General features: G+C 34.6%; 1 protein-coding gene and 1 long non-coding RNA gene across 4 annotated transcripts in view; one reads left to right on the top strand and one right to left on the bottom strand.

Annotated features, from left to right (window-relative positions):
* The window catches only part of astn1 (astrotactin 1), a 205,213-nt gene that overhangs the window by 141,936 nt on the left and 46,156 nt on the right, over positions 1 to 17,121 (bottom strand). For both annotated transcript variants that reach the window (XM_052618992.1, XM_052618999.1), the window contains exon 3: positions 1,492 to 1,885. In XM_052618992.1, the coding sequence (XP_052474952.1) occupies positions 1,492 to 1,885 (394 nt within the window). The remainder of the gene's footprint in view (positions 1 to 1,491; positions 1,886 to 17,121) is intronic.
* LOC128030948 (uncharacterized) lies at positions 3,354 to 5,613 on the top strand. 2 transcript variants are annotated; one of them, XR_008188004.1, is made up of 5 exons: positions 3,354 to 3,425; positions 4,426 to 4,541; positions 4,660 to 4,744; positions 5,250 to 5,376; positions 5,497 to 5,613. It is a non-coding gene; the product is annotated as an uncharacterized LOC128030948 (long non-coding RNA). The 2 variants fall into 2 exon arrangements; XR_008188003.1 differs by lacking the exon at positions 3,354 to 3,425 and having other exon boundaries at positions 3,748 to 4,541.

The following is a 17,121-nucleotide window of genomic DNA, read 5'->3' as shown; positions in this document are numbered from 1 at the left end:
TCCTCTGAAGCCATAGCATTGTCTGAGAAAAAACTTGAAAGATAATTTCCTATGATGTTATTGAAAATCATGACATCCATTTGGCATGTCCACAAGTAATTTCAGTGAATCGGGTGATCCAGTTTACTAAGCCATGAATGCTCATGTGAATGATTTATTAAAGCATATTGAGATTTTCTAATGAAATATGATGAATAACTAAATCAATAACTTTATTCAGTATGTAACAATAAAGACATGCATAATGTTACAAAATATTTCTATTTCAGATAAATGCTATTCTTTTGAACTTTCTATAAAATAAAATAAAAACATCTATCATGGTTTCCACAAACATATTGATCAGCACAGATGTTTAAAAAATTTATATTAATGTTTCTTGAGCAATCAGCATATAAGAATGACTCATGTGACACTGAAGACTGGAATAAAAGCTGCTGAAAATGCAGCTTTTTCTTCACAAAAATAAGTATAAAAATTAAAATCAAAAGTATTATAAATATATAATTATTATATATTAACAATATTATTTTTTATTATAAATAATAAAAAAAGAAAAAAGGTATATATATATATATATTATTTATTTTTGGAGACTCGCCACAATTTTAAAACTGATCGATTTTTAAAAAGGCTTCGTTAAACAAACACGAGTAACGTAACATTACGTAACGTACTGCACGTTTAATAATAATAATAATTACTTACATTTATGTTTAAATAGCAAAGCGAGGCACAGGTGTTTATATATCGCTGTATTTCTGAAGGAGGGCTTGCATGTTATATGCCTGATAGAGCCGCGTGTGAGCGTACCAGCTCTGCTTCGTTTACATATGTTACTGGGGAAACCAATTTCTCTCGCTTTATGTCTATGCTTTAAAACATCTCCTGCTGGCAAAGAATGAATTTGCATTTTCATTAAGTCCGCCTGATCCACGCAGCAAACATATTTTGTTTGTTATCAAAAAATATCTACTCTAGAGGGACTTGGCTGTTGTTATTGATTCTATTTGGAGTCTACCGGAAGTTAAGTTAGGTCCACAAAAGCACTCACGCGCATTAACGTTTGTTTATGTTGATGCCGTTGAAACCGTCTATATATATATATATATATATATATATATATATATATATATATATTTATATATATATATATAATTATTTTAAATAATAATATTTTACAGTATAAATGCTTCACTGCATTTTTGACCAAATAAAGACTCAAAAATAAATAAAACATCTTTCAAACACTAGTGTGTCATCTAATGAAATATAATCAATCTGAATAAATCACTGGTGAAGATTTACCTCACTGGTGAATGAATTTACATTGAAAACAACAGCCAGTGCATAATCACACATTTGAAAGAACATTATGGTGAGAAAATATATTACAGTTTATTGTGTTATTATTATTATTACTATAATAATTAATTAATTAATATATTTATTTTTTGGTGAATTATCCTTTTGTGCTGTGGGCTCACATACCTGGAGTGAGATCCATGCCAGCTTTGTCATTGCACCCTTGAAGTGAGTCCAGCGTACGTGTCACCTGACTGGTGAAGTCCTCACCCCCATTCATGCACTCCCGCTGCAGGTGGTGGCGTAGGTCTGTAATGTCATACTCATACCCATCCAGGATCGGAGTCTCACGGATGCTGAGGGTGCCACTTGAATTGTGACCCTGCCCGCGCGAATTTCTCAAACTTTCCCGGGCCTGTCCACCCATCAGCACAGAGGGGATGTAGTGAATCTCATTGGCTGCTTCAGCACTAGCGCTCTTTTGAGGCTGAGGTACACGGCGACGTTTACACCAGCGTCTACGAGTGTACAGGATCAACACCAAGCACAGGATGGACAACAGAAGAGCAATCATACCACCCTACAGAGACAGAGAAAATGGGAGGGAGGATGGAAAATGGAAGAGAGGTACATTTAAAAAGAGAATAATAAGACACTCCACTAACATTTTTGGTACAAAAAGATAAGTTTAAGTAAACAGAGGATTGAAGAAGAACATTGTGCATTTGCCCAGATTACTCCATCCAATTAAATACTGCTCAAATTATTCTAACCAAAACGATATATGAGGATTGATAATGTGTGTAAATCTGATTCAGGTGTAGAGTGCTGCAGGGTTGATGAATTATTATTTATTTTTTTAATGCCAAAACCCAGAAATTAGTTCATATTTTAGCACTTCCAACTTCATCGTCCTGAAGTCAATGGTTTTTTTGAATAATTAAATGCCTGGTTGTTAGGTCTGTGGTTAACAAGCTCAGTATATTTTCTTGTTTTTTTCTATGACATAAAATACATCAGTAATACCCCCTTGTGTGTGTGTTTTTTTTTTTTAAAGCTTTTACTTGAAAAGGGTAGGTGGCTAAATGGCACTAAAGAGGTTGTCAGGATCAATAAATGTCATCACACTGAATCGGTAAATACATCTACTCACCAGAACGCTTTTACAGCCTCATTGTGTTTATAATAATGTTATTTAGAAACTATTTTAACTCAAACTTTTAGGGAATTTTCTGTGTAATTTTCTTTCTTTTTTTTTTTTTTGGAAGCTTAGTGATTGTGACAATGTAGTCATGCAACCATGGTGCAGTGGTGTAAATTATTTGAGAAAACTAGTTACTGAATACATTTTTGAACAAGTATATAAAATACGCTTTATTCCACTACATTTGAGATGATTAATGAAATTACTTGTTACATTTCACATGGTGCCTAACTTTTTCTGCAGCAGTTTATTTCTGCTACAAAAGAAGCAATATCACCATCTACAGAACGTCTTGCCCTTACTCACCCAAACTTTTCAACAAGGCTACTGTACACAAATTAACAGGAATGTGACTCGCAGGTTTTTCATATATGGGATGACAACCCATTCTCACTCCAAAGGCGTCAAAAACCGAAGCATGGTCAAGCGCCCCTAGCGTCACTTTTATGACGCCAAATGTGCCTCTCGGCGTCGACTATCGAAGCACTACGACCTTCATTGCTTTCAGTGGGAAACTTTTGGCGTCAGAATTCGACACGAGGACATGAGATGTTTATCGCTATGAAATCACGTTCAAGAAGTCTCATTCAGCACACATCGCGCGATACTTGCTATCAGTTCCACAGTTTGGGTGAGTAGTCCTCCATACGCTCTTTTAATGCCTTTTATCAAATGTATTCTGTCTTCTTTATTAATCAGATTAGTGCCATATGTTTAATCGCTGTATTATATCGGTCATCCGCGGCTGTCTTTGAGTTTCATTGCGTTTAAATAAATGAACACAGCTGCTAATTAGTGTGATTAAACTCTATCTGTCACGTGACGTGCCATAGACCTTCGATCCGTGGTGTTTCTGGAGAGGGATTCCTTCAGAAATGGAGAAGACAGAAAGCTGCGGAGGCAGATATTTGCAGCAGTAAGTCTGTGATAGTTTGTCTCTTTTATCAAAAATTCCTGCTGTTATAATTTGTACAGCATTTGTTGTTTCTTAAACTGTTGCACTGTCCAAATACCCACACTTGCCATCTTTTCACTTGACCACTTGATTACTTATTTGAAGTCTTTCCTGTATTTGGCCTAGTGTTCGAGTGAGCATGATGACCACGAGTGTGTGTCGAACTTTTCATGACCTGATGACTGTGTTTCCCAATCCTGATCCTGGAGAACCCCAGCACTGCACGGTTTTGGTGTCTCTCTTATCTGCCTTGGAGTCTTCACGGATGAGCTGATGAGTTGAATCAGGTGTGTTTGATCAGGGAGACATCTCAAATGTGCAGTGTTGGGGTTCTCCAGGACCAGGATTGGGAGCCACTGCCTTATGGGACACTTATGTGTTTAAAGAGATTTTTAATATCTAATTATCAATATTTCACATACTGTACATTGGACAGCTTTCCATGACCTCTTGTGAGATCTCGGCAAAAAGTCTGACGATTTATTCCAAAACATGATGCATGATGGGATACACTAAGCTTTGTATAGTGCTCCGGAGCAGTATTGGAGAGGTTTAGTGTGTGTTAAGGACGCTGTGCTTTGGCATTATTAAGACCGGGGACAGTCTCGTTCACACACTGTCATGTACACACACTCTCAAGTGGCCAAGACTGCAAGTGTGGGTATCTGGACAGGGTCAAAGTCTTAAAAATGATCCCTAAACACATCACAGTCTTAATAATCCAGTTTAACACTTGTATGATATTGTACAAGCCCCAGGACGGTCTCATCTGACACTATCAAAAGAATTCATATGACTATAGCTTGTTATTAATTACTTGCTTTCAATAATGGATTCATTTAACATTTAATTATACAGCATCTTTACAGAGGTGTAATGTACAAGCTGCACGTAATTAATAATATGTCCTTCCTTCTGTCTTACAGGATTTTTTCCAGATAATGCTGTTCTTCTTTTTCAGGTCTAAAATATCGAGCTCAACAGCTATTTTAAGAGCCAACCCTCACAAACCTTCCTAAAACCTAAAAGAGCTATTACTGAGTCTCAGCGAATCTTGCCATGATCAGCTCTTCCCAGGTACATTTGTTTACTCCAAAAATGCTCTGGTCTGAATCTTACTTTAAATTAACTTAATTATGTTTAATGAGCAATATTAATTGCACAGAGAGTAAGTAGAGATTATCTTGTTTCACAGAAGAGAAGGAAGACCAAGGATATGATTTGCTCAGGATGAGGAATGAAGATGGCCATCTTGTGCTCAAACAAACAGAAGTCCTCTGGTATGTGTGTGTTGAAGCAATGTTATACAACATTTTATGATGATCTCTCACAGAACTGGTCATGTCAGCCTTGATTTCGTTTTATACTATTACAATTACAGCATGTTAGCAAAGTGTGACTGGACATTTTTAATATTATGTTTTTAAAAACACACCACCTGTTTTATTAGCAGACAAGTGTCATGAAATTGGTTTAGTTGATATAAACACCAATTGACATTATTTCATTGTTTTGTAAATGTTATGTTATTAATTGTGAATTGATAGTTGATTGGTTTGAAGCCAGGCATTACACTGCACAGACTAAAACACATTTGTGAGAGAAGTCAGGAACTTTGGAGAAAGATTCTAGAGGAAAAAAACACATTTACTGCAACAACAGATGAATTCTAGAGTCTCTGAGAACTACACATGCTAATGTCTCATGAGCAAGACCTTTGCTTCTGTAACTTTTTCTTAATTCTTGCAGAATGACATATTTATTGCAGTATTTTTATTTGTACAGATGATCTCATCAGCCAAATGAGGGGTTTTGACCAAGTGATGCTCTTGAAAGGAGTGAAAGAAGAGGATGTGGTAAATTGTCTTCAGAGAAAAGCTTCTCAAAAGATCTTAAAACAGCTTGAAGAATGGTAAGTGTACAGTACTACAAGGGTCATAGTTGCTCACACTGCTAAAACCACACAGAACATAAGCTGCGCTCTCTGTCCATTAAACAACTTCTTCTGCATTGTTTGTTTCACTTTGACCAGGTCTGGGATCTTAGGACTGAGAGATCCTCTGGCTGAGAACAAGCTACACCTCATCAGTGCTGGATATCAACCACAAACTGTTTCCAGACACGAGAGAAGAAGGTCACGATGGGGAGATGAAACCAGTTTAGATGTGATGATGGGAATCATTATTTTCTGAAACAGTATCACATGTCTTATATGTATCACATGATCTGTATATCACAGTTGACTGGATGGGACTGTGTGACTTTTAAGGACATTTCATCACTCATCTGTGTGAACTGATTTATATATGAGGTTAATGTATTTTTGATGATAATTATTTTCATTGAATCTTATTTGTCTTGATGCTACTTTATCAACTTTATAGTCTATGCTTCAATAAAATGAAAATGGTGAATATTGTGTTCTGAAGATTCTTGGTAAATACATCATTTTACTAGGTAGGCTCATATGTGTTTATTTTAGACTTGGAAAAACGACATATTAATTATTGGTATTACTTTTTTATTTAAGACATGAACATTTTTGATCGGATTAATAACATCTGGGACATCAGTACACCAGAAAGTAATTTTTTTATATTTTAGTAACAAATATGCACATTTTTTGTGAAATACAGGGAGTTACAAGATTAATTATTCTGCATTACAAGATGGTGCCATGGGCTTTATTGTTAAAAGCACTTGACGGATAACTGAGAATGTAGCAGGAATGATCAACGTGGATCTTGTACTGCATTCAAACCAAGAGCACGCACATTACTGATGTCCAGCACCTGAGGAGCAAGATACGGGGGTGAGGAGGACATTTTTACACTGATTTCGGCTAATTAGTTATATATAATGCTAATATATATATATATATATATATATATATATATATATATATATATATATATATATATATATATATATATATATATATATATATATATAAATTAATATTCTTAGCACTGCATGAATTTGTCCTTGTGTAATAGTGAAGTATCACAATGTGTATACATTGTCCTTGATTACTGCTTTACAGTGGGGAATAGATAATGGCAAGTTGTTGCAGGTTCATCCATTATATTTCTTGCCATTTACTTCAAAAATCAAAGAAATAATCTATTATTTTCATTATTAAATCATTTCTTTATAATTTTTCCATGTTTCATCAGATGGCCTCACAATGTCCTGTCAAAAGGTATAATAGTCATGATGAATAGAATAGAAAACAGAGGACTGTGAAAACTGTCAGATATAAATGTGACTCAGCTCAGTTTGTTGTTAATGATGAGGAGAATACATATATGTAGGTTTTACTGCCCTTCTACCCCCAGGGGCCCAGTAGCACCCCCCGGAAGAGCCCAAAACTGTACATTTCAAATGGCTGTAAATCAGAGTCCAATTAACATATCAAAGAGAAAATGGGCAGGATTATTACTTATGCTATGCTGATAAAATAATGTTGAGCTCAGTTTTCAGAAATAAGTGGAAAGCTGGCATAAAAGCATTTTAAATATTGCTCACTGTAAAATACCACATTTCAGCCTGCCTCTCAAATATATCATAGAGGTTTGCACAATAAACATATTTAGATATCCAGTTTACCTTAAAATAAATAATTTATTTAGTTTCGTTAATAAAAAGTTTTAAACTACATTACCCACAAGCCTCCGTCGTTCTATCTATGCAAAGGCAACACTAGGGGGCTGTTTTTGTAGTTCATTGAAGTTATGCTTAGGGTTAGGATTAGGATCTCGCTAAAGATGTCATTTTTCTCAAGATAGCAACACTTCATTGTTGACTTAATATATTACTAATGTGATGATAGGAGCAAAACATACTTTTTAACATGATGCGCTGTTTAATATGGGTTAAAAGATAGTCCAACCACAGACTGTCCTGAAAATTCATAGCCAATGACATCAAAGCTGAGCAGCAGCGACACACTTCCTTATCCATGTATGACAGATGTCTTTCGTTTTTCGGCTGAAGGGATAGATTCGGTTAACAATAGTTTAAGCTTGCTACTTATTAGATTCTGTTTTATTAACGTCTTCACCTTCCTCCGTTGTTCAGCTTGACAAAAATTGGGCAATATTGATGTGCACATGCCCAGCAGTCGCAGTTGTATCCAACAGATAGATTCCTCTCATTAAATATAAGACACATTTTTAAGATTTGTATATTTTTTTTTTGACCAAAGACAAATATATTTACTAATCAAATGACGTGCTTCTAAAATTTACATTGTATATTACATTGTGTTTTAAAGTTAAAATTGTTCACATTTGTGTTTCTGTGATTTACCACTCTCTACCATTTGAACCCTAGGAATAAAAACAGAAATTATAAATTAATGAATGAATGAACGAACAAATAAATACATAAAGCATAATAAACATGCATATTTTTGTAAGGATCTTCCATTATTTATTGATATGTCAAACTCATTTAAAGACAACATGCCCAAATTACTACACTGCATCCTCTGTCACCAAGCTCGTTTTTGCCACCATAAAGAATAAAAAGGCAGTTATGTTGTAAACTTTAACTATTTTCAGTATGCAAATGAAAATGCTTTTATTAAAAAACAAAACAGTAAATACAGTATGTCTTTCAGAGAACACTGGAAAAAGATCAATTTTATTAAAAAAATTAAATTGACCAAAATGTTATACAACACAATGTAAATGTTTCAAACTCACAAAAAAACACCATGAAGACATGCATGTCAAGTGTGCAATATCATCTATAAAACTCTATCAGCACAGCATCAAATAAACACTGATTGTCTGAACAATGGAAGACAGAGAAAGTGTTCAGGAAAACAAACACCTGCTAGCTTTGACAATAACATCATGAATTCACTTCATGACTGGAGCTAGGGGATGACTGTGTATGAATATCTCCTTTACTAAAACTCTTAATTAAAGTCTAAAAAGTTCACTGTATGAAGCTTGAAAAAGAGAACAAAATGCTTTATCAATACGAAAAATACTATTTTTAACTATTGTTTTCATCACTGGTTCTGTAATGTATTCATTATGAGCTTATAAATAAAACAAAGTTACATCTTCTGCAAAAATCAAACCACTGCAAAGTCTAATCACTGATCCAGGGACCATTTCTGTGTGTGTGGGGGATAAAGAGTTAACGAGGTGAGTCCTTGTGCATGATGGAGCTACAGCGTTATCCTCAAACAATCCTGTAAGACAGAAAGGAAGGAAATATTAAATTACATTCAACTTATACATTACACTGTGTTTTGTTTAGACCATAAAAGCATCCTCTGTAAAGATGCTGTAAAATTAAATGTTAAATGAATCCATTATTGAAAGCAAGTAATTAATAACAAGCTATAGTCATATGAATTCTTTTGATAGTGTCAGATGAGACCGTCCTGGGGCTTGTACAATATCATACAAGTGTTAAACTGGATTATTAAGACTGTGATGTGTTTAGTACAGTATGTGAAATATTGATAATTAGATATTAAAAATCTCTTTAAACACATAAGTGTCCCATAAGGCAGTGGCTCCCAATCCTGGTCCTGGAGAACCCCAACACTGCACATTTGAGATGTCTCCCTGATCAAACACACCTGATTCAACTCATCAGCTCATCCGTGAAGACTCCAAGGCAGATAAGAGAGACACCAAAACCGTGCAGTGCTGGGGTTCTCCAGGATCAGGATTGGGAAACACAGTCATCAGGTCATGAAAAGTTCGACACACACTCGTGGTCATCATGCTCACTCGAACACTAGGCCAAATACAGGAAAGACTTCAAATAAGTAATCAAGTGGTCAAGTGAAAAGATGGCAAGTGTGGGTATTTGGACAGTGCAACAGTTTAAGAAACAACAAATGCTGTACAAATTATAACAGCAGGAATTTTTGATAAAAGAGACAAACTATCACAGACTTACTGCTGCAAATATCTGCCTCCGCAGCTTTCTGTCTTCTCCATTTCTGAAGGAATCCCTCTCCAGAAACACCACTGGGCTGACTGCCTTTATGTCTTTTCAGCTAAAAATATAAATAATAAAAAAGGGGAGAGAAAATAAAATTGAATTATATACAGAATGTTAATAATGATCTGTGAGCAAAATATTTATATATATACATATATATATATATATATATATATATATATATATATATATATATATATACATACATACATACATATACATACATATATATATATATATATATATATATATATATATATATATATATATATATATATATATATATATATATATATATATATATATATATATATATATATATATATATAAACTGATATGAATGAACTGCAAGATGGAAAAATACATGTTTTATTATTTATTTTTAATTTGATTTTTTTTTTTTTGGATTCACATTAAAAGGTATTAAAAGCATGGTACAGAACACATGAATACTGTGATATCTGTCATATAAAAGCACATAAAAACACTAACATTACAGTGATACAAACATAGCTGGTTTGGTGATTATTGTATTGTTGTATTGATTATTAATATATCATAGTAAAACTACAGTTACAGTTACTAATGTCCCATTTACTGTGTTTTAACTTCACATTTCATTTATTACTATTGTGTCGTGATTACCATGATTTTACTACAAATACAACTTACATCATTGATCCTGAAATTAATAATAATATAAAACGGATCGAAGGTCTATGGCACGTCACGTGACAGATAGAGTTTAATCACACTAATTAGCAGCTGTGTTCATTTATTTAAACGCAATGAAACTCAAAGACAGCCGCGGATGACCGATATAATACAGCGATTAAACATATGGCACTAATCTGATTAATAAAGAAGACAGAATACATTTGATAAAAGGCATTAAAAGAGCGTATGGAGGACTACTCACCCAAACTGTGGAACTGATAGCAAGTATCGCGCGATGTATGCTGAATGAGACTTCTTGAACGTGATTTCATAGCGATAAACATCTCATGTCCTCGTGTCGAATTCTGACGCCAAAAGTTTCCCACTGAAAGCAATGAAGGTCGTAGTGCTTCGATATTCGACGCCGAGAGGCACATTTGGCGTCATAAAAGTGACGCTAGGGGCGCTTGACCATGCTTCGGTTTTTGACGCCTTTGGAGTGAGAATGGGTTGGGGATGAGGACATGTCTGAGACCTTTTTGAAGGATATTGGTTTCATTAAGTTTTGTAGGCTTATGTTGATTAAGTAAAATACTTAAGTACTGTTCAAATCAGATACTCAAAGACTTTTACTCCAGTTGTATTGGAATTGGTGGCTTGTAACTTGTAATTGAATATTTTTTTGTTGTAACATATCTACTGTACTTTTACTCACATATGATTTTAGGGTACGCTTTAAACTTCTGCCAATGAATAATTCCTTTATAGCCTAACGATAGTTTTTTTTTTACTACTGACAATCACATTTAGTTTTCAAAATTATGAAAAGATTTTCATGTGTTTCCATTTGGGTTTTTGTAAAGGGAACCAGCTTTGGGTTTGGCCTACAAAATAAGTCAAGAATACTGACTCACACCGGAGACATTATATCTCTAATATTCAAACTGAAGACCCAAGTTGCAGTGTGTTCCTTCTGCTGTGCCTCTAAGGAACAACAACACAAACAAAAAAGATTATATTCAAGAATACCATTGAAACGAACTTGAAGTAAATATGCAATGCAATGTCTACATCTAATAATTTAGTTCAGTATAATTACATTTTACTTGGAATTTGTATATTTACAAAGATTATTTGAGTAAATATCAAAGGTATGATGCAGGTGTTCCCATCACACACTGGGCCATGAATAATTAATACGGTTGACATTTTCACTGTATTTGAGTTGTAATGACACTGTTTTATGGTTGTTTTTATTGTTAAGTTTAGTAACTTGCTGTTTTCTAACATCTGGGGTTTCTTCTTTCTGCTCAAAATGACCCATTCCTACTCAAACACTATACACTTGATGGATTTACTTAGATGTCTCTGAGTAAACCATGTTTTGTTTTTTTCTTCAGAGCAAATTTTTTAGAATAAAGTTTACAAACAATGATTGAGGAAGATGTACTGTAGTATTTCAGAGTAAACTTTAAATGATTGAGTAGAAATTACTCAACAAACTGTAATTTGCCAAGTTAAGTGTACTTATTCTCTTTCATAATTTTACATAACTTAAGTATATTTGACTAAAATTCATGCTTAAATTTACTTAAAGACATTTGTGTGCAAAAACTTGCAAAAGAAAAATTAAGCAAATTTTACTTTTTTTTCAATAATTAATTTGACATATTTCACATGTAAAAAAATAAATAAATAAATTCTCATGTCAATGTCAGAAATTAGTTGCATGTTAACTATTAGTATTTCAGTTAATTTTGTATGGAGCCAAAAGAGTATCAATAAAGATAAATGCACACACATAATCCATAAATACACACACAGGATACACAAATGTGCACAAAATTCACAAATGCACACACAAAATTTAAAAAGCACAGAAGATTCACAAATGCATACAAAATTCAGAAATGCACACACAATTCAGAAATACACACACAATTCAGAAATGCAAACAACATTTACAAATGCACTCAAGATTCACAAATGCACAGGACAAGATTCAGAAATGTATTTCTGATGCACACACACATGTATCTTGATTTACCAACTGCTTGCGTTCTGTGAACTTCACTGCATTTGTGTGTGAATTTTGAGACTCCCTTGACTTGGCTCCACACACAAATGTCTTTATTTAAACAGGGATTATCTGCAACCAATCAGATATCTCCCTTGTTTTAGCCAATCACAAGAATGCACCCCACGTGGGGGATTGTTTACTTATAAGCCAATCAGCGAATGACTCACTTTCCTCAGCAAACGATTCACTTTCCTCACGCAGCGAACGACTCACTTTCCTCAGCGAACGACTCACTTACCTCACGCAGCCGCCGACTCACTTTGTGCAGCAGGAGACTCACTTTCCGCAGCCCGGAGATTCACTTTCCTCTCGCAGCGAACGACTCACTTTCCTCATCGAACGATTCACTTTCCTCACGAGTCATGCAGCGAACGACTCACTCTGCTCATGCAGCGAGCGACTCCCTTTCCTCAGCGAACTATTCACTTTCCTCATGCAGCGAAGTTGAGCGAACGATTCACTCTCCTCAGCGATTGACTCACTTTCCTCACGCAGCGAAGTTGAGTGATGGATTCACTTTCCTCAGCGAACGACTCACTTTCCTCTCGCAGCGGACCATTGACTCTCTCTTCATGTAGGGACCGAATATTATAATTAAAGTGACTTCTATATTGCATCCAAAATAATATTTAGATATATTTAAATATTCAAAAAGGTGTAACATTTTTTTTTTACTTTCATTAAAATATTTCAAATTTATGAATCCATGGTTAACTTTTTTTTCTGCAGTCACTGGGCTATATGTATTGAGACATTTTTTAATTTATATTTTGTAAAAAAATAATAAAAAATAAACCTGAATTGTAATCTAAACATCTGTATCTTCATACAATTTCATAAATAAGTAGGATATAATATGCCCAGGCATATCGGCTCTGTGAACGCGTTCATGTGATTGGCTTATAAGTAAACAATCCCCCACGTGGAGTGCGTTCTTGTGATTGGCTAAAAGAAGGGAGATATCTGATTGGTTGCTGATCATTGCCTGTTTAAAAAAAAGCATTTGTGTGTTGAGCCAAGTCAGGGGAGTCTCAAAATTCAATCAGCCAATCAGCGAATGACTCACTTTCCTCAGCAAACGATTCACTTTCCTCACGCAGCGAACGACTCACTTTCCTCAGCGAACGACTCACTTACCTCACGCAGCCGCCGACTCACTTTGTGCAGCAGGAGACTCACTTTCCGCAGCCCGGAGATTCACTTTCCTCTCGCAGCGAACGACTCACTTTCCTCATCGAACGATTCACTTTCCTCACGAGTCATGCAGCGAACGACTCACTCTGCTCATGCAGCGAGCGACTCCCTTTCCTCAGCGAACTATTCACTTTCCTCATGCAGCGAAGTTGAGCGAACGATTCACTCTCCTCAGCGATTGACTCACTTTCCTCACGCAGCGAAGTTGAGTGATGGATTCACTTTCCTCAGCGAACGACTCACTTTCCTCTCGCAGCGGACCATTGACTCTCTCTTCATGTAGGGACCGAATATTATAATTAAAGTGACTTCTATATTGCATCCAAAATAATATTTAGATATATTTAAATATTCAAAAAGGTGTAACATTTTTTTTTTACTTTCATTAAAATATTTCAAATTTATGAATCCATGGTTAACTTTTTTTTCTGCAGTCACTGGGCTATATGTATTGAGACATTTTTTAATTTATATTTTGTAAAAAAATAATAAAAAATAAACCTGAATTGTAATCTAAACATCTGTATCTTCATACAATTTCATAAATAAGTAGGATATAATATGCCCAGGCATATCGGCTCTGTGAACGCGTTCATGTGATTGGCTTATAAGTAAACAATCCCCCACGTGGAGTGCGTTCTTGTGATTGGCTAAAAGAAGGGAGATATCTGATTGGTTGCTGATCATTGCCTGTTTAAAAAAAAGCATTTGTGTGTTGAGCCAAGTCAGGGGAGTCTCAAAATTCACACACAAATGCAATGAAGTTCACAGACCGCAAGCAGTTTGTAAATCAAGATATATGTGTGTGTGCATCAGAAATACATTTCTGAATCTTGTCCTGTGCATTTGTGAATCTTGAGTGCATTTGTAAATGGTGTTTGCATTTCTGAATTGTGTGTGTATTTCAGAATTGTGTGTGCATTTCTGAATTTTGTATGCATTTGTGAATCTTCTGTGCTTTTTAAATGTTGTGTGTGCATTTGTGAATTTTGTGCACATTTGTGTATCCTGTGTGTGTATTTATGGATTATGTGTGTGCATGTATGAATCCTATGTGTGCATATGTGAATGTAGTGTGTGCATTTGTAAATTTTGTGCGCATTTGTGTATCCTGTGTGTGTATTTATGAATCATGTGTGTGCATGTATGAATCCTGTGTGTTCATATGTGAATGTAGTGTGTGCATTTATCTTTATTGAGACTCTTTTGGCTCCATAATTTTGCTGTACCACAAAAACTGAGCCCAAATTGAAAGAACTTTAGAAAGAACTGGAACTGCAATAAACTTTTAGTCATTGATTACAAATTCTCAGCACTTTCAAAGGTATTACATCAGCTTTCTGGTAGTGCAGATATGTAAATGGCCAATTAAAGAAAAAAAAGTCATTATGACTTCAAAGTGATATGCAATGTGGAGTACTAGTTGTCTGTGCATTTTACAAATGTGACAATGATTATAACTAATTGGGGGGTAAACAAGTTCCTCTTTAGTTGCTACAAGACAGTGTGATTATAATCTACATGTGCTGCTAAAGACTGCTGGATAAAAAACGTACCAAGATTGCGGTCACATACAAACAACAGACCTTATAGATAATTTGTTTTGTCTAATTTGATTTACTTTGGGTCCATCACTTCGAATTAGCCAGACAAGCAAAATGTAACTTCACTGTGGAGCAAATTATGAAAGGCTGCATGTTACAGATGGTTTAAAATTAGACCAGATGGGACATCTCTTTATAAAGGGGGAACTATTAAGACCAAATAAAACATCACAGTCTAGCAGCACGCGGAGACCTAATCGAATTAGCCAACGGATACAAGTGATGCTTTTATGGGTTTGTCACATTCTTTAGCAACTTTAAGCAGATGTCTTGTAAATCATCAGTTTCAAAAACTGATTATATTTTGGAGCATTTAGTCATTTTTCTTGGCAAAAATAAAATAATAATAACAATAATAATCATAAAATATATATAAGTAGCATGGTGCCAAGTGAAATACAGTTTGTTCATTCAAATGAACTTAGATTAATACAGAATGTGGTTGTAAACATAACACAATGTAGTAGAATTTCTTTCTTTTTTTAATAATTTATATCTGTTTGAAATTATATTATTAATGAATAATTTAAAAAGTGTCAGTTGTTTAAAATAATTGTATGCCTTTGATGTAGTTTACTAAACTGAACATTCTGCAAAACTATCTGACGAAAAGGCACAATTTTGTCAAGAGTATTGAAGAAAAACTATGCAGAGGATGATGGTTCTGCATTTCTTCATGATAAATCACCTCCTGCTCCGCTGGTAAAATCAATGCAAAATGTGCGTCACAATCTTTTGTTTAAGAATCTCATTGACTTTTCATCCCTCTGAAAGTAGGAGGATGATAAATAATTGTGATTTCTTTAGACATAAGTTCTGTTTTCCTTGTTTATTTCTGCATGAGCGTGTGTTTTGTGAAACCAAGGGACCCGGCCAATATTAATGACTGGGTCATTGTAGGACAGTTTTGCAGATGGGCCTTGCAGAATAAATGAGAAGGGCAAGAGGAAATGTCCTTTCCGTTCAAGGGTGAATGTGGCCATAAAACAAGGTATTATCAAGCACTTAAACTCGTAAGTGCGTGTAGTGAAGAAGAACCCACAGGGATAAAAAAGGGATTTACTAAACTGGTCAAGACTCCCATGTTTTATATGTCTTGTTTATTACACTTCCTCCATTAAATGCTATCTGGTGCCAATTTCCTCCAACTTTGACATCCATGTACAAGCATGGACAGTATCCAGAGCAAAAATAAATAAATAAAAAAGAATAAAAAAAGTATTTGTATATTCCCTGCTTCTATTTGTGTTTCTTTTTTTCTTCTTTGTAAAATATGTCTACATATACTTTTCTTCAGTTTATATAGTTGAAATTAGTATTATTAGTTTTACAAATCTTATTTTTATTGACTTTAAAAATAAGAAATGTTGCCATGGCAACTAGCTGAAGATTATCTCTCAAAAAAAAAAAAAAACTTTTCTTTTTTTTTTTTTTTCAAGTACTGAAATTGGTTTTAATGGTTTTAGTTTTAGTTAATGTAAATAGCCCTGGTGTATATACATTAAGCCATTTTAAAGTTTTAATTTAGACAGCAATAATACTAATAATAATGATAATTAATTGACTGACAGACCTAATGATATGATATAATTTAATATAATATAATATAATATACAAATATTAGTGCACATATGATTAAACCATGATCATCATCATCCTTCCTTCATTGCATCACTGAAGTGAAGACCACCAAGTGCACTCTCAGGGGGTTGTGCATTTAAGAGGATGCATATGTTGTACTCAGTAAGTCCATATTCATAGACTTTTCATCTTAATGTCCATGTAAACTGCATTAAAAATCCAGATCTTGGCGAGTTTCGAGCTGCAGTGTAACCTGAAATAACTATTCCAGGAGCGTCATCCTCGTGATTCATCTTTCACCACTTTTAACATTGAACATTTCTTGCCCTTCTTGCCAGCTATTTTAGCCATTGGTTATATTCATGCAGCCTAGGGCCCTTGGGAAGAAGCTCAACGGAAAGATATATCACTTTCCTCTTATGGCTGCTAACAGGGCAGAAACTCAAATCTCCAGCAGGCCTGTTTTATAAAAATGGAGTTGAGATTTCAGGATGTTTACATCTTTGCATCCTGGTCTTGCTTTGCAGGTGCATATAAAGATGCACAGTTGGGATGGGACTGGGAA

The sequence above is a fragment of the Carassius gibelio genome, chromosome A2 (assembly GCF_023724105.1).
Source record: "Carassius gibelio isolate Cgi1373 ecotype wild population from Czech Republic chromosome A2, carGib1.2-hapl.c, whole genome shotgun sequence".
In the NCBI taxonomy this organism is placed as follows: domain Eukaryota; kingdom Metazoa; phylum Chordata; class Actinopteri; order Cypriniformes; family Cyprinidae; genus Carassius; species Carassius gibelio.
This window is presented reverse-complemented; position numbering and strand designations above follow the sequence as displayed.